The 20,112-nt window shown below is 41.8% G+C and overlaps 1 protein-coding gene across 2 annotated transcripts; it reads left to right on the forward strand.

Annotated features, from left to right (window-relative positions):
• Positions 1-4,204: 4,204 nt before the first annotated feature.
• Positions 4,205-18,493, forward strand: TIGAR (TP53 induced glycolysis regulatory phosphatase). 2 transcript variants are annotated; one of them, XM_074825713.1, is made up of 7 exons: positions 4,205-4,275; positions 6,261-6,298; positions 8,529-8,650; positions 12,160-12,237; positions 14,994-15,104; positions 15,532-15,744; positions 17,143-18,493. In XM_074825713.1, exons 1-7 carry the CDS (start codon positions 4,244-4,246, stop codon positions 17,158-17,160), a joined length of 612 nt encoding a protein of 203 aa, XP_074681814.1. In that variant the 5' UTR covers positions 4,205-4,243; the 3' UTR covers positions 17,161-18,493. The 2 variants fall into 2 exon arrangements, with proteins under 2 accessions (XP_074681814.1, XP_074681813.1); XM_074825712.1 differs by lacking the exon at positions 17,143-18,493 and having other exon boundaries at positions 15,532-17,018.
• The last annotated feature ends 1,619 nt before the right edge of the window (positions 18,494-20,112 follow it).

Genomic DNA, 20,112 nt, shown 5'->3' on the forward strand with positions numbered 1-20,112 from the left:
AATCTCACATTTCATGGAGAGAAACAGGCTAGGAAAGCATATGGCTTTGCTCACGGAGGCGACTCTGTTGCTGATACATTTTCACACCCACCCTTTCTGCAGTCCCTTGCAGCCATAAACATAGAGTAGTTGCATTCAGTTTTTAGAGAATTGTATTAGAGCCTTCTCTGTGCTGTTTGCAAATCGAAGCCAGCCAGCTGGCACGAAGGGAAGCAGGCTATGCTCTACTTCTTTGCCCCCCACAGCACACTGAATCATTTCTCCCAATTAAGGGAAAGTTTATTTTAAAAGACTTTGGGGATCCCTTTAGATCTTGAGAGAAGGCTAGCTGTACCACCTTTACTTTGTATCTCCTTGAAATATTAACAAAGCCCAAACGCACTATTTCATTTTTCTTAAAAGGATTCTCAAAGGTGATTTTCATTTCAGGTGCGTGCAGCCACGGGGGCACAGGTACCACAATCTTTTTACACCAAAAAGAGTGCATGGCAGCTGATGTTACTGCTGCTGCTGCTGCCAGGAGATGACAGTGAAAATTGTGGAGGTCTTAGTATGGACACTTGTGGGGGAGAACATCAGGCCAGCACTCGGCTGGGCTTCAGGTGCACTCTGGGGAAGGGAATCCCTCAGTAGAAGATACATTAAATCAAGATCTGTTAGGGCAACAAAGAAAGGTGAGTAAAGCTGAGGTATTTATACTTAGGTATGAGGTCTGTATGCAATATGCCTGGCATGAGGGACTGCTGCAACCTGCTAGAGAGAGAGAAAGGAGCTGATGCAAAGAGGGAAAAAAAAAAAGGGGGGGGGGGGGGAAATGTCAGTCTCCTTAAATGTCTGTCCTTCTGTGGAAATGATGCAGTGATAGCTCTGTCTTGCTATTGAGTTTTCTCTAAAAATAAACTGAGATGTTATTTGAGCTCTTCCAAAATGTAACATGCAGAAACTACAAGAAGAATTAGGACAGAGCGGTGAAGGAGAGAAAGGTCAGCAGACTGGCCGCGTTTGGGGCTGTGGCTCCTCAGATTACTTGGTAATGCTTCTTAGAGCAAAAACTCTGGTTTGTCTGGCAGGAGACTAGCAAGCATCCCTAAAGAGCAATAGATTGACCTTTCTGATAGAACTTGAACAAAACTGTGAGTGGGACATAACTGGCTGGAGGATGAACAATGAATTCACGATCGTTACCCAGCACATCCAAACAAAAAAGTCTCTCAATTTTTCCAGCTACTTCAACTTCTTTGCTTCTCCAAGAAGTTTTTTATTTCGATTGCTTTGGATTTGCTTCTTACACACAACAAAGTATTTATCTTTCTGGAGTGCCCTGATGGTATTATATAGTTTCCCAAGTTTAGGTATTAAGGCTTGGTCTAACGTCATAGAACTTTGCAACAGAAATGCATAAAATTTGGATGTGATTTTCCCTGATGGCTAGCAACACAAGAGCAAAAGATTAAATATGTAATCTAAGCGAAATGCAAAGGTTGTTGAATGGGAACTGATTAAAACTGGACTGTAGAACCCAAGAGTGCAGCCTGCTGGAGGACCGCTAGATGACGGTAATGTAACTCCTACAGCTGCAGCTACTCCTGGAGCAACTCCAGGAGCTGCCTGGGGTTTCCTAGCCTTCTGGAAAGTAAAATGTTTAACTGAACCTTCTCACTTCTCCGACAGCTCCTCACCGGAACGCCCTCATCAACCAGAAAGCCTGCAGCCACGACTTTGAACTTCGACACTTGAGGGTTTGGGCAAATCGATCTCAAGTGCTGTTGCAGGAGCACGAAAGGTTTTCTGTTTGGCTGGACAGTCACAAGGGGCTGGCTCTGCTCCCTGTTTGCAGCCGGTATATCACACTGAAAACCATCTTAAAAATAATTAAAACACTTTCCTATTGTTACTTTTCCATGAAAGCAATTGATGTAGTTGCCGCAAAGGTATTGCAGAACCGTGTTCTCCAGCCTGTCCAATTCTAGAACTGTCCACAGCACAATCTCTGTGCTTGGGTTTGACCAAGTTACGAATTTCTTCATGCCAGCACATCCTTTAGAGGCATGTTATGTAGGGAGGGGAGTGGGGGAGGAAAAAACTGAAGAAATTTAGCCTAGGTTTCTGCTGGGCTGGTGTATTTGTACAGGAAGCAAGATCTGATCCCAAACGACAAGTGGGCTGCAGGGAGTAGAGCCCAGCTGATGATTTCTGTTTTGTGTTCCTAATTGTCAACTGTTGTTCCATGGAGACTAGATAAACTCATCCTGGATTGATGATATTGTCTGAGGTTAGTGCTATGCGATCCGTATCATGGTGAATTTACTAGATTTGAGTTTAAAATTTTTATCAGAATAAAATTTTCTCATTCAAAATGTTTAATTTCCAGCTCCACAAAAGCTTTTCCTTCCTAAGATGACTTCCTCAAAATACAGTCCCTCATCTGGTGACCTTCTGTGCTCATGTTAGCAGTTGTGCTTTATAAACATTTTGTTTCAATGGGTCAGTTTAAAAAATTGACGTGTTACAGCAGATCGGAGAAATTACTGAGAAGGAAGAAATGAAAAATCAGAGTTTTACTGCTCAGGAAAAAATGTGCACATGCTATAAAGATGAAGGAGACAGGAGCAAAGATAAGAAGACTAAACAATGGAGAAGGGAAAGATGATCTAGTAGCCAAACCACGAGGCTGTAAGTCAGAAGGTGCCGGCCTTTTGAGCTGTTTTCTCACAAACCTGAACTGTGTGACTTCCAACAAAGTCTCTTTAACACTTTTCCTGAAGGACTGTCACTTTTGTAAAGGGACTTGTATCAAAACACGCATTTAGAATATAGACACTAGCAGTGTTGGCTCGTACTTGTTTCTTGTCCTTCTAAAACATGCTTGAAACACAGCTGGGGTCTTATCATCCTGGCAAAAGACAGTTGTTTTTAATGGTGATACAATAGAAATAGGTCAGAGCTGAGTCATTTGGCACTGACTTGTTTAGAGGCTAGACATGTCACTAGTGTCACCCTTTGAAAATGTCAGTTCTGAAATCTGTGGAGGAGAGGCACTGCAGAAATACAAGGTCATGCCACTCTGCCGAAGGAAGATAAACAGGGAATGAAACAGACGCACCGTTGCACTATTTAATTTCGCGTCTGTTTTAAACTGCTATCAAATGAAACAAATCATGGTTTAGTCTTCATTTAGAATGTGTTTGCTTCCCAACTGGCACAAACCATTTTCAAAGTTAGGTCAGACCTCTGGGCAACCCGGAAGAATTTCTCAAATGACTAATTTTCAGATAGCCTTTATTCCATTCGGTTGTGAAATCTTAAAGGAAATACACGCAGCTATCTGACCATTTTGGTTAATCAGATTGTCTGTAATGCATAAAACTTCAGATTTCTGAGGGGAAAAGGATGATTTGCCGTTGTTTCTTCTGCTACTTTGTCCATTTTATCAGTAGTAACTTCATAATGCTATTATTTAATAATAGCAATTGGGTCATTGCCTTCATTGTCTATTATAAAGCACCATTAGCAAAATGATTAAGGTATTAACTTTAAATGCTATTTTCTTAGTTCTTGTGTGCTATTATAGTTCCTTAGATTTTTTTGTTCACCCATGTGACTTTTCCGTTTCTTTCCTTGCTTTTCACAACCATAACATGCGTATTACCTGTTACTGTATTCTACATCAGTAACAGCGATGATTTGACCAAATTTTTATGTTAATTTCCTCAAATACTGGTTATTTTGAATCCTTAGTATTTCTGACCAGCAGGACCTTTCCTGAGGCGAATTGTATTTCTGTCTTGAGGAAAACCTCTTCTATGCCTAACCCTTGCAGTTCGCCGAGATGTCTGCGTGTTTTTTCACGAATCTTCAAAACCGGGAAGCGGGGATGGAACAGCAAAATAAATCTCTACTTTTGTAGAAAAGTGTGAGCCGGGGGAATGCAGATGCGCCTTGCGCCTTCCCCCAACGCCCAGGGACCGCGGCCAGGCCAGGGAGGGGTTTGCAGAAACTCCCCGCAGAAACCGGGTTTGCAACCACGTCGAACAAAATATTATTGGGGGGGGGGGGGGGGGGGGGGGCGACACCCCCGACACCCCCTTTGGCGCCTCCTCCTCCCGCCGCCGCGCGGGGCGGGGCCGTGGCGTCACGGGCGGGCGGGCGCCGCAGTGCGGCCCGGAGGAGGAGGCGGTGGCGGTGAGGGGGGGTGGAGGCGGGGCGAGGCGGCTGGGCCTGCGCCCACCTGTGCGGCCGCGCCATGGTTCGCTTCGGGCTGACCGTCGTCCGGCAGTGAGTACCGCGGCGCCCACCCCCCCTCCTCCCGGTCTGCGCCCTTCCCCCGTCTCCCCGCCGGTACCGGCGGTGGGTCTCCGCCCCCCCCCCCGGCCTGGGGCGGTCCGTGAAGCGCGCGCGGCTCCCTCAGGGGGAGCGGCCCCTGTGTCAGTCGGCGGGGGGCGCCGTGAGGGAGGTGGCGGGTGCGGTGGGCGCCGGGCTGGCCTTGAGGGGACCGGCGTGGGGGGTCCGCGCCCCCCGGGTCGGGCAGGGCACGGGGACCCGCGCTGGGGTACCGCCGTTAACCGGGTCGGTGTAGTTCGGGACTGATGGAAGTGCGGGCTTACACGTAACATCCGTAAGCGCTGTTTGTGAACTCTTGGGTGACTGCTCGTGAGACCTTTCTCCTGCCAGAAGCTCTCTGGCGGGGCGCAGAGCTCGTTTAGGAATGCTAGTCTAACGTTTCTGCCGTGAAACGTTAAAGAATTGGTGTTTGTGGCTTAGTTAGAATTGTTAAAGTGAGTTTTCCTTTCAAGCTACAGCGGATATTGAGGAAGATTTGGCCTTAACTACACTAAATAGCTCCAGCTTCCTGCAGTTGACAGTAGTTAACTGTTTAATTTTTATGAAAGCTAAGCTTTTTTTCTCCTTTAGCATAATACAGTTTAATACTTGATCAGTGCAACTGCAGAGATCACTTTTTGTTTGATTTCTGATTTTCCTCCTATTAAGAATTACTCTTGACTTCCCTTAAAAACCAGGATTTGCTGACTTGGTGCTGTAGTTGCAGCCTGCCTTTGACATCGGCTAGAAAACGTGTGAGCCTGAAACGATTTGTTGAACTGGAAATCTGCAGGTGAGACTCTTGCAGACACTTCAGAAAGATCCCAGTTCGTTCACCAGCAAATGGATGGGAGTTCATCCATCAGGCTGTGCCTGCATAGGCTGTGCTAGCTTAGTGCTATTTGGAAAACGGCACGTTCTGCTCTTCCCCCACCTCCAGCTGATGGCCGGCAGGGTGGACTCACCCTGCCCGCTGCGTTTTCCTCGGGAGGCTGGAAGTAACTGTCAGGACATGAGGTGATTTAATCCTGAAGGATTAAATTGCTGCCCCCTGCGCAGGGAGAAATTTAAAGCATACTAAAATAGAGTGTTTTATCTTAAAATTACTGGCCTTCCGTGATCAGTTACCTATTTGGGACTCATCTTGAGGACTTCTGCACAGCAGTGGTGATAGTTCTCTGTATAAAAACCAAGCGGCACACTTGGCCTTAGTACTGCAAAAAATCATGTGACCTTTCAGTCAGGGCAGGAGTCTCAACGAAGTCAGCATGCTTAACTTTGTTTCTGTCAAGTTTAGTTCTGAGATTTTCCCTCCTAAATAAATCTGCAAGTAGATTTAGTCGCTCTTCTCTTGAAATACCATCAGTTATGGTTTTCAAGGTATTATATTCTAATTCCTAAAGATGGTGATGTTCATTATTCTACTAGTGTTCATTATTCTACTAGTTTTTCCACAGCTTTATCTTCTTACACGCTGTCTCTTCAAGGTGTGCAGCCTGCTCTGCTGCTATCTTTGATTATCTCTTGAATTGACTTCCTTTTAAAGCGCAGAGGTCCAGTTGGCTAGCACATGCTTTTCCGAAGCGGGCTCCAATCTTCCTCTCCAGCATGGAAGTGTAATTGTAATAGATAAATTATGCTGCATTTATGATAAGTTTAAGAAATTACTTCTCTTTTATTCCAGGTAGGTTTGTCTTAGTAAATATTGACAGCATGATTGAGGCTGACTACTTGAAAATGGGATTTTTTTGTTCTTCAGATACGTCTTTTTCTCTTTTTTGTCTTCAGATACGTCTTTTTGAAAAGAGGCTCTGCTGTACTGTATCTCATTTTTCATATTCAGACTCTGCTGTCTCCTGTTGGTATCTAATGTAATAATAATGGGTTTGAACATTCAGTAAAATCGTGAGTTAATTTTTTTTGTTTATAATCTCTTTCAGTGGAGAAACAAGATACAACAAAGACAAGATACTGCAAGGTTAGTATCAGTTATTCTGCTAGCTTGTTAGAGATGGAAAATTATTCTTCCCTGCAAAATGTGAAATCCTGTAACCAACTGCTGAAATATTAAGTATTATTATGGAGTAATATTGCAAACCTTAAGAGACTTTATTTGTAAGCCAGGACGTTAGCTTGATAGCTTTACAGAACTATGAAGATTCTAAGTCAGTCTCCACATAATATCAACAAATGGCGATGCATTTCTGGCATCAACAGGAGTATTAGAATAGATCCTTTTTCTAAACAGGGAGGAGATAAAAAGTTACCTGTAATCAAATAAAGCGATAGCAGTGCCTGTTATTAAGGATGCTGGAGTGTCCTGTAGCACCGTGTTGAATCTCAGTGGTGTGAGGCCTGGGAAAAGGGCTTCTGGGGCTCAGGGGAGAAGTGAGAGCGGCAGCTCTGGTGAAGAGCCAGCGAGGTGCACGTTTGCACGATGGAGTTGATAAGGAGCTGCCAAAGGACGGATAAAGGTCATGTTGTGAAGGAGGCTGTTGCCTTAAGAAGGTAGTCTGTCACCTGCAAAAAAAGCCTAGAGTAGAGCAAGGAAGAATGAAAAGCAGAGATTGTTTAAGTGCTTGGATCGTTCAATCCCAGCTCTTTTTGTAGGAAGGCAGTCTTTAGGCACAACGTTTAAAACCAGACTTTTCCTCAGTGACTGCAGACTTGCACAACCAGAACTGAAAATGCTGAGCTGCTTAGATGTCTGTTGTAGGAAAACAAAGGCTTGCCGCTACGAGGAGCCTAACGGGGCTGTACTCTGAATAAATAAACTTTATACAATGCTACGTGCTGTGAGGAAGAATGGTGCTTCTAAATTTCGCTACCCCTGTTTTGACACTGCAATTTACAGTTCTTGCAACATGGCTTTGTGCTCATAATAAAGTGAATAAAGAATACTCCTCTGCTTTATGTTCTTAAAAGTACCAATGATGTCTTTAATTCCTAGCCCACTTTGTCAAATGACATGTAGTAGGTTCTTCTCCCCTCTCCAGTGCAGAAAGTGAAGGCTGCTTTGTGTTTCGAGAGGTGTAAGCCATACCAGTGTGGTGGGGTCCAGGTTCTCACGTGGCTGTGTTACAGATGAGGTGCTCAGAACTCAAGTCCTGGACTTCTGCTGTCCTGTCTTTTGCTATTGGAAGCATATAAATGATTGTGCATTTGTTTGGTGAAAATTGTTTCTGTCGTTCTGGATCAGATGAGAATTACACGCTCTCTGCTTTGACTTCCCTCAAAAGTACAATAGGCGATACAGGTGTGGACATAGCAATTCGTTACGGTTTGTCCCTCTGCCACAGTTTTGTTTCTCCTACAGACTGAGCTGTGACAGGAGCGCACCTATTTAATTCAGGTTGGATTATCAAAGTGCTGGTTCTCTTAGTGCTGTCCTACAGCTCTGTGACAGGCTAGTTTCACAGACTACTCTGGCTGAAAACAATTTTTGGAAGGGTTGCTGCTTTTCAGCTAGGTTTGTTCCATCAACGTGCTTGCTGTGCAGTTGCGTGAGCATTGGTGTCAACGTGCGAGGTGGGGTAGGGGAGAGGAAGAGACCGCAACAGATTGTGTTTACATCAACTGTAAAATTCTTGTGAAACTGTGTCTTTGGCAAAGAGTGTGTGCTGCTTTCCACGTTACACAGAATCCCTTCTCGCCTCATTTCTTCAAGGCATTGTCAAATTTGGGGAATGGGGAGGAGCAGGCGTTTCATATTTGTCAGGGCTTGACTCTCCCAATGTGCGTGTTTTTTCCGTATATGTATTTTAGTATCAACAATGTTATCTCAATTTTATTGTCCTTTTTATTTACAATCAGCAAATATGTTTATAGAGTTTCAGTTGTGAGATTCCTCTCGCAGGAAGCCTACCAGTGAGCATTCTAAAAAGGACAAGTGATTTGAAATGACTACTCACATTTAGAAAATGTAGGCCTCTGGTTTATGTTTAAATTTGTCATGTGTGTACATTAATATAAATATCATTGATAACGATCCTTCTGTCTTCCTAGGCTATACTCCCTCTTTTCATGCAATTCTTGTGACTGAGTTAAGGGAAGACCAGAGGAACAGTGACTTTTACTAATGGTTGGCTTTACTGAGAGAAGAGCATTTTATTGTGACTGAGCAGATTCTTTATTGCTGCCGTGCTTGCCCAGCTGCTAAATGATCTAAAATTTGCATGTCTTAATGCTGATGTGTTTTTATTTTTTAGGTCAAGGAGTGGATGAGCCGCTCTCTGCAACTGGTTTCAGACAAGCAGATGCTGCTGGCTCATTTCTCAGTAACGTGAAGTTTACTCACGTCTTTTCAAGTGACCTCCTTCGAGCAAAGCAGGCAAGTGCTTCTTCAGGCAACTGAATGTAAATATTAGCTTCGGAATTTGGCATTTATTTGCTATTGATGATGCAAAAATAATAGAGTGATGGAGAGCCAAAAGCTATTTTGATGGACTTAGAACTGAAGTTTGACTTGTGTAGAATTCAAGGCAGTCTCTGAGGGGAAATTTCGATGAGAACAGCTCAGTTGGGAGGCGATGAAGGCCAGCTGGCTTTGCAGGATGTCGTGCAGTCTTGTTCTTACGGACTTCCCATTTTTTCTCTGAAGAAACAAAAATTGGCAGTGATGTTGTTGTAGCGTCTTATGCATTGCGGCTGTACTCTGTGTTTTTCTGAGGAGTGCAGACCAATACAGGCAAGCTCAAGTTTTGCTGTAAAGTCAGTACAAGGATCATTAAAGGTGCAGAGTTTGGGTTTTGGCAGGAATGTAATGGCATGCCTTTTGCCTTGATGCACTATTTTAATAGGTTAATTAAAGAGGAAAAAATGTTAGTTACTGAGTGGGATTACATGTGATTTTGTGTGCAAGATTATGAAATACTCAACAAATTAGGGAAACAGAACTTTTAAAGGTAGAGGCATAGATCAGCTGTTCTAGGAGGGTCATGTCTCCTGTGGAAGCCCTGTCCTTAATTCTCCCTTCTGTTACTGGCTGTGATTTCAGGAGACACATAGGCTTCACGTGGTTGAAACTACTAAGCTATTCTTGATAGTCCTGCTGGTTGCTTGTCTTCTGCTCTGTTGTCCTGCTACAAAAGTCTGTGACACATCACTGTAAACCAGATCAACAAAATCTAGCATAAACCCCCTTTTTTTATTAAAACATACATGATTAACATCGCTCATCAGTTTTGCAGCACAATCCCATAAACTGCTGTAGCAGCACATCTTAGGCAGAAAGCAAACTAGAGAGGCAGGGAGGGAGGAGTGCAATGATTAGATATTTTAAAAATGCATACTAACTGCCTGGCAAGTCACTTCCTTTAAGTGTGCGAATGGCAGTGATTATATTTAAAATCATTAATAGCCCTTTATAACGTTTGTAAGACTGTCTGTGCTACGTGCCTGCCTTAAGGGGATTGTTTTTGAATGCTCAGCCACTTGAGGGTGAGGTTGGTATTTTTTTTCCAGGCAGACTTTTCCATGAGATGCATTTGCGCACTCATAATGTGGAAGACAGACCTGAATTTGTCCTTTGCGTAAAGAAAATGTGTTTTGCCATTTGTTTGAAAAGTTATCCAGACTTTCTGGAAGCTTTTCCAAAGATGTGTAAAGCTGCGGTTTCCATTTGCTTGGAACTCCCTTCTTAGGCAGCTGCAAATCTATGAAGTGTCCTTTACTACGCTGTCACTTCATAGCTCAAGTATGAGAGGAATGTGCAAGTTCCCTTGCAAAAGAGGAAAAAATGCTTTTTAATGAAACTGTTAGAGGTAAAGTTTAGTTTTCCTTGCAGTGTCTCCTGTATCAGCCATAGGCAGGGTGTGTACTGGTTACTGGAACCAGGAGTGGTACGTGGTCCTCTGGCCTGTGGCTGAGAGCTGAACGTTCAAGCCCGAGCAGGACAGGAGAAAACAGGGATGTGTGCAAGGAGAGTTGTACTAGCTGGGCGGGAATTCCGAGAGCCACGGGAGGTGCAAAGGGAGCGGGTGTGGGAAATGCAGAGAGAGGCTTTGCAGGGAAGCCAGTTTGAGAGAGTAAACCTAGGAGGGAGGGTGCAAGCCTGGCTCTGGAGATCAGCAGTGTGGCAGAGAGCAGGCAGACCTGCAGTGTGAAAATAAAACCAGACTGGTTGGGCGGACTGGGATGTGGTGTGAACAGAGCATAACTCTCTAAGACTTGTAAGCTTAACAGAGCATAACACCAAAGTCTGCAGGGGAATATGGGGCCTTCTGTGAGATGCTCATGCCATTGGGATAAGAACTCTGCAGCAGTGATGGTAGCTTCAGGACTGGGACAGGCTGGGCCTTGAGAAGGATGAGAGAAAATCTTTGAATCCTTCTCACGTGTGAAGTGGGGCTGATTATCCCTTTTCTCACTGTGGTACTGTGAAGATTCAAGAACTTTCTAAAGCATGCTGGTATTCCAGTAATGGATAGGGTGGGAAGGGTGTGAGGAAGTTAATCTCTTCTTCAGAGCAGATTTTGGGTTCAGCACAGCAAATGAGGCTTCATGTTTAATATTTACAGTTCAGAGTATGAATTACTGCTCAGTAGAGGAATGTTGTCTATTCTATGTACTGAACACGGTCTCAGTCCTGGAGAAATTCCAGGATGTAATCGTATGATTAACTATGCTCTTCATATGTACAAGGAAGTTGCTTCAACCCTATCTGAATTTTAACATTATTCTGTGACAGAATTTTAAAGTTGCAACTTAAACCAATACATTAAATATGTCATAAAATCTTGTTAGCACAGCAAGGCTGCTTGTTATTTGCCAGAATCCAAGGAGCCTTTTCAAAATGAGTGAGGTCTTTGAATGTCAGTTCGACTGGATGTGGACATTTGCACAAGACTTTCAGCTGATGTTACCAGACAAAACCGTCTGCAAATCCAGTACAGCCTTCACACTTTGGTGCCTATAAGAACAGGAGCAGTTTAGCCGTGCTTTAGTTCACCTGGTTGGCTGTATAGTAATCCAACACGCTAGAGCCTGGCTTAGGCAATGCTTTTTCAAAAGCGGTATCAGAATTTCCTCTTGATCAGTTGTCTTGCCCTCCCTGCACCCCCAAAATCACATGCTTCCTTGAAAGACAGACATATAGCACAAAACTGAAGTCATCCAGACTATTGATAAAAGCAAACTAAGCCCTTTGGGATTTCTCTGTCTCTTGGCCATGCTATCAAAAGGCAGATGAATACAATAAGCTAGCTTTTTTTTTTTTCTTTCCATTGAACTGTATTATCGAGTGCATTTCTCCCTCCTAACATAGAGGCTGACGCTTCGGTGTGTTGCCAGCAAACGCCCTTCCTGCATTTTAACTTCTTCGAGAGTATTTGATTTCTGAGGTGCATTAAGTAGCCACTTGCCAGAAAGTAATTCCATTTGTTAGATGCTGTGTTTTTTGCAGTCAGATTAACTGATCGGTTTTTAGGAAGGTACTGCTTGTGAGTCTGACCCACGTACTACATGTAAAGAACGTGTCAGCATGATTGCTTTGTGAGTGGCAGCATCCTCAAGAGAAGATGTGGCTTTTATCCTGGTAAATCCTGCTGCGGCCGTATGTCTTGCTGCCTGCCTTTCATGGGTGCTAAGTGTCTTGAACTGTTCTGGACTTTGAATTGTGAAAGAACTGTCAGAAGATTGCAGCTTTTCTACCTTTTGTGGCCAGACGCAGGCTGTATATCCAATTCTGACAGATGCCTCAGGCTGAAAAACTTTTTTATCTCGTTTGTTTGGGTTGTTGGGTACTACTGATGTGATTCACACTGGCTGTGGTGGGGTAAGATGGTCTTGTTATCCCATGAGAAAGCAGCTCATTGACCTGACTGTATATTAACTTTTTAGACTGCTGCTACAATTCTAGGAAAAAACAAGTTTTGCAAAGATTTGGAAATCAAGTATGATGCAAGACTTCGAGAGAGAGTAAGTACTAAAAGAGTTTGTTCTAATACTGAACACTGAACAATTTGAAAATGTAACTTATTGCTGAAGGATATCTTGGCTTATTAAACAGTAGGTTTAACAGTGGAGAGCACTATTTGATGTGGTTTTAATCACTGGAAACTGAACTCTTCACATCAGGTGCTATAAATTGTTTGCAGAATTGTGAAGCGAAGCCAAAATCTAGTGCTGAAACTATGATGCTTTAATGATTTAAGTAAGGCAAGATTTACACGTAGAGGAAATTATCTTAAATGTAATAAAAAGCTTAGCTCTATTTTCTAACCCCATATGTAAAGTGTTAAAGAAACTCCCTCTGCCTACCTTATCTAGCCTGATGGCACAACTTGTTATTGGCTTTTTGGCTGTTTATACCTTTTCATTTGCACAAAGACTACTGAAAAGCTTTCTGCTGCCTGTGGAACAGTCTGCTTTCCTGATTAGCCTCTCTGCCTGATAATAGATTTGTACCTATCTGTTTTTAAGTGTGTCTTGATCAGAATAAACTCAGATGCTGGCTGTTTCTGCTAATGTAAATTGCCCTTCAGGTGCTGCACTGAGAGTGTCAGCTGAGTTTTAAATAAGGAAATGCTAAAAAACCTGAAGTGGGATGGCATATTGCCAGCAGGCAAATAAGTGTTTAAGGAGCAGAACATGATTGGGTTGTCTCTTTCTGCCAGAAATTCCAGTCCTTCCCCCTGAGATCAGCAAGTTAAATGCCTCGCAAACTTCTTTAGTTGCTTAACCACCTGACATTTCTGAAAATATTATGGTTCCTGATACAGAAATTTAGAAAGATAATCTTAAGTCTCTGTTACGCTTTTTCTCCCCTTTCATGGTGTTTGTGTGGATTTATAGAAATGCCAATACAGTGTCTGCAGGCCACAGGTTATAAGTCACTACTCTGGATAACTGGAATTAAGTTTGAATTGCATGAAAAGAAGCCAGGTCCTTTAAAAGAACATATGTCATTGACCCTGTTAAGAAAGTTTTGTTCTCTCATACCTTGATTTCCTGAGAGAAGTCTGGAAAAAATGTTTAAGATTAGGATTTCGTTTTCAGCAGCTTCAGAGCACTTATTTCTTCATGTCTTTCTTACTGTTCTTAAACAGTATTTTGCTTTAGAGAAGGGGATTGAGAGGCTGAAGTAAACGTGTTTCAGTATATCTAAATTCTGAAGACTGTAATAAATTAATTATTATGGCATCGAATTGCATATCCAAAGCAAGTGGATAGTGACATAGAAGTCAGAAAAGCCTCAGTAATGAGTATGTGTCTGTATCCTAGTCATCGACATCTGGACCGTGTGTAATGGAGCGTTTGACAGTATAGCATCAGCTCTTACTTTCTCAAAGTAGCCATAACTGCAGCGTTTTCACTGTCTTCGGACATTCCAAGGAAAGACCAAAGCTTTCCACTTGAATATATTTTTCATCTTTTGGTGGTAGCGAAGTATTAATCTTTGGAGGGAGAAGTGTTAATCTGTTTAGCATTGTTAGAGAGGTGCCTGGAAAGATGTTCAAGGTCAAAAATGGTAATGCACATCCAAGTATATATTTCTTGTAAAATACATGACTGATGAGAAATATTATGTTTTATAATGTGACTTCTAGTGATCCAGAATAAATGGCTGGTATATACGGGTTCTTACTACTGTTTCTCATATGGGCCTTGCATTTGGGGGTCTTGGGAACAAGCATATCATTAAAGATAGTTAAACGTTCTCTGACTCCATTAGCGTATGTTTTTAAGATTATTTTTTTTTTTGCCTTTCTTGTTTTCTGAAAACACTGTCCACAGCAGTATTGTATGTCTTGAAGAAGTGGGGGGAGGCCTTAATGTTTATTTTAATAGGTAGAGTACTTGTGGTTTTTTGTCTTTTTCAAAAATTCTGATTTTTAAAATGCACTCCTCCTCTGTTGTGGAGATTTCAGAGATATGTAGAGAAGTTATTTGTTTCTTATGAAAAATAATTGACAGAATCACATGGTCATCAAGGTTGGAAAAGACCTTGAAGATCCTCCAGTCCAACCATTAACCTCACACCGACTGTTCTCAACTCCACAAGATCCCTCAGCGCTGGGTCAACCCAACTCTTCAACCCCTCCAGGGATGGGGCCTCCACCACCTCCCTGGGCAGCCCATTCCAACACCCAGCAACCTCTTCTGGAAAGAAATACTTCCTAATATCCAGTTTAAACCTTCCTTGGCGCAACTTGAGGCCATTCCCTCTTGTCCTGTCGCTTGTTACTTCATTAAAGAGACTCATCCCCAGCTCTCTGCACCCTCCTTTCAGGGAGTTGTAGAGGGCTATGTAGTCTTTCTGCGAATGAAAAGTAAATGGAGTTTATCCTTGTGTGAACAGCTACAGACAGAGGTGTTTGCAGTATAACCTCAGTTACAGAGACACTTGAATTTGGTATGCTGAGGAGGAGTGTCAAGAATGTAGGAAAAAATCTCAAGGCAAAGATCAGGCTGAAGGTAGTGTTTTGAATGTTAGTATGTTAGTTATGTTAGTTTAATTAGTATGTTAGTTTAAATGAGGTGCTGTTCTTAATGTATTTCTGTATAACATACATATACAATTCTGTATTTTTATATATATATATACACTTTATATACATACTTTTAACTTCAGTAGCAGATATAAAAAGAGCTCCTCTGCCAGTATTGAGATAAAATGTAAGAGGTAGTTAAGCTTGCATGTTACACTGCTCTTTGTAACTTGCCTCTTACAGAAATACGGTGTTGCAGAAGGAAGGCCTTTGACTGACCTCAAAGCTATGGCAAAGGCTGCTGGAGAGCAGTGTCCGTCATTCACACCTTCTGGAGGAGAAACACTGGATGAAGTATGGTATTTATTTATTTGTGCCCTACTTTCTAGGCCATTTTACCCGTGTAGATGCAGCTGTTGCGCACTTAGAAACACCGTATTGAGAGCTTAGCCCAACCAAAGGTAGTTACTTCCCAAGCTAAAATCACTACTTGACCTGATTACAGTGGCTGCCAAGTAGGGAATCTCTTTAGAACCAAAATACTGATTTTGAGATTGACTCCCCATGAAGTCCTTGTTTGCAGAAGGATGATGGCAGTTACTCTCAGCCTTGGCTTTGGAGGGCAGAGGAGTTTTTAAAGCATTCGGTAACTTATCATTGATTTCTGAGACTTGTCTGTGATAAATGTTTTTCTTTTTGCTGAAGTAGTTATATCTCAGATTTCTAGAAGCCAAAGTCTCTTGCATTCTTCACAATGTGCTCTTCTGACCTTTCTCTTTAGGTAAGAGAACGTGCAAGGGATTTTTTTGAATTTCTGTGTCAGCTAGCTGTTGAATTGGAACCGAAAGAGCAAGATGCGCATGGTGCAGCAAGCAGAAGCTCAGGAACACCTGAAGAACAGTTAGTTTTCCCTTGGACAAACCACTGCAGTGAAGCAGAACTTAGCTCTGATAACGGTGGAGCTTCTAAAATATTAGATGCCAATATATTAGTGGTAAGTCATGGAGCCTACATGAGGAACTGGCTTGGTTATTTTGTTTCAGATCTCAACTGTACTTTACCAACAAATTTAACAAAGTCTCAGTTGTCTTCTGTCAGTCCTAATACGGGAGTTAGTCACTTCATTATAAAACTTGAAAATGGGAATTTGTTAAAACCTGAAGTCACATGTGTTTGTCTTAATCAAGACTCTCACTTAGTGGATGTGGGAGCTGAATGTGTAGCTCCAAAAGTGTTTTAAGAGTCTTTGTAGGGGTTTTAGCTCACTATTATACTAAGCTTGGGTAAAGGTATCTGTAGTAATTACTGAGACTGACTGGAGTTATTGACACTAAACTGCAAAACTGAAGACATGGAACTGCTTACCATCTTAAAATAACATGATTTGCACAGTCCTAGTGCCTGATATAAGTTGGCACTGGAGAAATGACACAATGTTCTTTATGAACAGAAATGTGATGCTTCCAGTCACTTGCATATCTGCTCCTATAGTGCATATTTTTAAAAACTTATTTTCGTTAGCCCATAGTTATTTTGGCTATCTCCAGGTAAAAGAGTTGGGGAGGGGAGAAGAATGGTACCTCAGAGACAAGTTATACTGTATTCTTGTTTTATTACAAAATGCTATATTGTAATATTAAACATTATGTTGTCTTAAAATAACTTTTTTGAATGCAATAGTTTAACCTAAACAGGAGCGTTGCCTAGTGGAAAAGGTTTGGTACAGGGTCAGGGGGTGTGTTCCTGGCTCTGGTACTGAATAGCTGTGAGACTCTGGGCAAATCTCTTTTCCATTTGTAAAATGGGGATGATGATACACCTACCTCACAGGAGTGTTTTGTAAGAAGTTGTTAGTGTTGTTGAGACCTCCGTTGAAGAGCACTGTACACAAACATAAAGTATTTATTTTTAGCTGTAAGGAGGATGAGGAACCTCATGTGCACATAGTTGAAATGAGGGTCTCCCTTCTGAAAAGGAACCTTATCGATCGGGTGAGTTGTACCCGACTAGAATCCTGTTGTCAATCGCAAGGATACACTTGATGGATGAATATTTTTGCCTAGAATTAGGCAAGTTTGACTGCTTGATGGTTGCTTATAGTTGCTGTTAGTACTGCATTTTTTTTCCCCACTGGGGTGTTTGTAGTGTTACTGTGTAAGCTTATCTGATTTATGTTATTTATAATATCCACATACCTTTTCTGCGTTTGCATATTTTAAGCCTGTTTAAAAAATTAAATTAAAAAAAATTAAAGGCTCCTGAACAGCATTCCATTTTGTCTGTATTTCTTTTGAGATAAAAATTTTTGTTAATATTACTCTATGAAGCTTTGCCTTAGATCATAAAACTGTCTTTTTTTTTCTTTTTTTTTTTTCCTTCCGAAAAACCCTAGGCTGGTCTTTTACTGTGAAAAAGAAAAGAGCCCTTTTTAGGGCTGATGGATCAGTGCCACCCTGACTCTTACCTGGAAGAACCACTGATGTTAAAATGTTAAGGACGTAAATTGCTTACAACTGTACAAATTTAACTGTTTGAAGTTTTGATTTCTTGTAATTTTTAAAAATAAGTTGTCCTCTGTACTTTGAACAACTCGGCTCCTTTGCCTTGAAGCAGAGACTTGAGTTCTGAGGAGGAAAAAGAGGTTGCTATTGTTTCTTTGAAGACCTACAAAAAAAAAAACCAGCAACAGAATTACTTAATCCAGCTGTAGTGACTGTACTTTGCTTCGGTGACTGTGGTTCATTAGGAAAGTTCTCCTGATTCCTACCTGAGCACAGATTGGGGATCTCCCTCCCTTCTCGGTGCTGTCTGTCCAGTCCTGCTGACGTGCCGAGGATGCGGTGGGAGGTGTTCAGCCCTGTGGTGGCCAGAGAGGGCTCCCAGAGCCTGGAAATGAACCTCAGGCTTTTCCCTTGTAGCCGGGGTTGTTTATGTAGCAAATAACGGCGAAACCATCTGCCGCTGTGTCTGAAAAACGGGTCTGTAGAGGGGAAAGCAGCTTACGCGTGTGTGGAAAGTGGATACTAGTCACTGGTGTCAGCAAGGGTTGGTCTTTCAACCTCCAGCACGTTATAGAATGTGAAGGACTGGATGCCCTTAAGTTGGGTTGGTGAATTTAAATTGGAGTTTTATACTGAACTTCTACGTCGATAGACTGAACTGGTTACTTACTATCAGCTGGATTCCTTCCATTTCTTTACAAATGCAGAGGAAAGGCACTTCCTTATGGCTTCTCTTTCCCCGTATGAGGCAGCTCATAAATGGGCAGGTGTACGTGGGCAAAGTTTTATGACTGGGGGTTTTCCTGCAAACCTGAAATCTTAAGTTTCCCAGGATACTATGTTATGAAGATTTCTCAATAACATAAAAACAAGCTTTGGTCAAAATGGCTCCGTTTCAAGTTTAATTTTATATAAACAGCCTTTGTTCAAAACAAAGGGCTTCTTAAGCAAAGTGTTTCAGTGTTATTCAGATGGAAAAATCTCTGAATTCAAATAATCACAATCGAATGTTTAGAAAATTAGTAAAATATCTTTTTTGAGAAAGCCAGCAAACTGGAAAAATCCTTGTTAGCCAACCATTACTGACATTATGCATGATTACCACCTAAACAGTAAGTTTGTACTTATGAAATTAAAAAGGGCCTGTTTCAATTCAAAAGTACGGACATGATAGTGGTAGCTTGAGCTTAAGGCATCTTTGAAAGCATCCATAGCTCTTTTTCACAAATAAAACAATTCTTAGTATATTAAAGGAAATAAGTTGTGTACGCAGGAAGGAAAAATGGGAATGTGGGCTTTTGCACAGACCCCTCAAGCTTCTTGTGAAATGCGTCTTCCTAGAGGACTCTGGAATATTAAATTGATGATGACAGCCAAAAAAGGTAGAAAAGTTAATCACGACTATTAGGAGAGTTAATGGCAGAGGACGGGCGGGGAGCTCATTCTTAATTTGCTTGTCCCTGGTAGTGCCTGTTTATTTCAGGAAGGCTGAAGCAGGAGACTATCCTGTCGGTGCTTTAAATAGCTTGAACTTTTCTGTAATTGCCGTGTCCTGAATTTGGTCAGCCATTCCATTAATGCTTCTTGGAGCCGGAGTAACCAAGTTGAAAATGTGCATTCTTCATCAGCCAGAAAATGAGGGGGGACCTAAGAGGTTTTCCTCCTTAAGTCAGTAACTTTTGTCAAATACTTCAAAACGCACCAGTGATTTGTGTGCTTCCCTTCATTTGAAAGGCTTCTTTCTTGCCTACCCTCGAGCAGGTTAATTAACATTTTATTCTTGCTGATGAGGTAAATATCTTACAGGAACATCTACTTACTTGCTAAATGCTTCGCCCCTTCCTGGGTAATACTCTACCCACCGGGATTTTTGACTCTTTCTCTATAATAATGTTTACCTTCTTTAATGTAGTTGTAGGTGGTTAAAACTTAGACCCATCCTAAGAAACCTGTCTTTATGATTGTTTTCTTTAAGTTATTGTTAACAAATCCTTTCATCATGTCTCAACTCTTACGTAGGGCAAGCAGGCAGTACGATAGTGTCTGACCATGAAAAATGTCAAAGGGTGAGACCAAGTTTTCTAAACAGCTCCTGTGTTAATGAAGTAACATTTTACAATGAAAAACTTACGAGCCAGAATCTTCTAATTAAGACTGTTAAACACACTAAATTGGTGCAAACACATCTGCCAGCAGCCAGGGGACTATAAGCAGCCAAGCATGTTCCGCAGTTCCCTGTGTATCTGCACTTGACAGTGTTGGAGGCAGGGTCCTGGCCTGGGTGGTCTTATAGCCTGCCCTAATAAAGTTACACTTTTAATTTCACCTTTGTTATATCAGATGTAAGATTCTCTATGCATTAAAAAGTGAACCAGTAATTTTGGAAGCTTCTGAATTTAATTGTAAAACCTTTTTTATTTAGGCCTGTGTATAGTAGTGGTCTTTTTAAATCTTTACATCCACGCTGAGGTTAAATCTTCTTGCTCTTTTAATAAAGTGACTCTCGCACATTTGTACAGTAATTCTGTACAGTTTATTGGGATCATGGGAAAGGAGAGCTGCAGTTATAGATGGTTCTGTTAGGAATAGTAACAGAACATAAATATTTGAGGGATTACTCAGTAGTGGGCAATGAATGTTTTGTCCTTGTGAAATGCCAGTCTCTAATTAGCAGCAGGAGACAAGGCCTTAACTACAGGGTGGATTTTCAGCGGTAGCTGCCAAGATGTAAGAGAGGCTGTGAAAGCAGATCGAGCTGTTAAGCACATTACCAGGATGATAAGAATGTCAAGTGATAAGGAAAAGGTACATTTCTTTTGAATAGCTTTGTAGGAAAATAGAACTACATGTTAGAAACATCT

The sequence above is a fragment of the Strix aluco genome, chromosome 5 (assembly GCF_031877795.1).
Source record: "Strix aluco isolate bStrAlu1 chromosome 5, bStrAlu1.hap1, whole genome shotgun sequence".
In the NCBI taxonomy this organism is placed as follows: Eukaryota; Metazoa; Chordata; class Aves; order Strigiformes; family Strigidae; genus Strix; species Strix aluco.

Bases quoted from the DNA above. Each gene is read 5' to 3' on its own strand.
- TIGAR (XM_074825712.1), top strand. From the start codon at position 4,244: ATGGTTCGCTTCGGGCTGACCGTCGTCCGGCA. The intron at 6,299-8,528 runs GTTAGTATCAGT...TTTATTTTTTAG, and splicing joins CAAAGACAAGATACTGCAAG to GTCAAGGAGTGGATGAGCCG. The intron at 8,651-12,159 runs GCAAGTGCTTCT...TTAACTTTTTAG, and splicing joins ACCTCCTTCGAGCAAAGCAG to ACTGCTGCTACAATTCTAGG.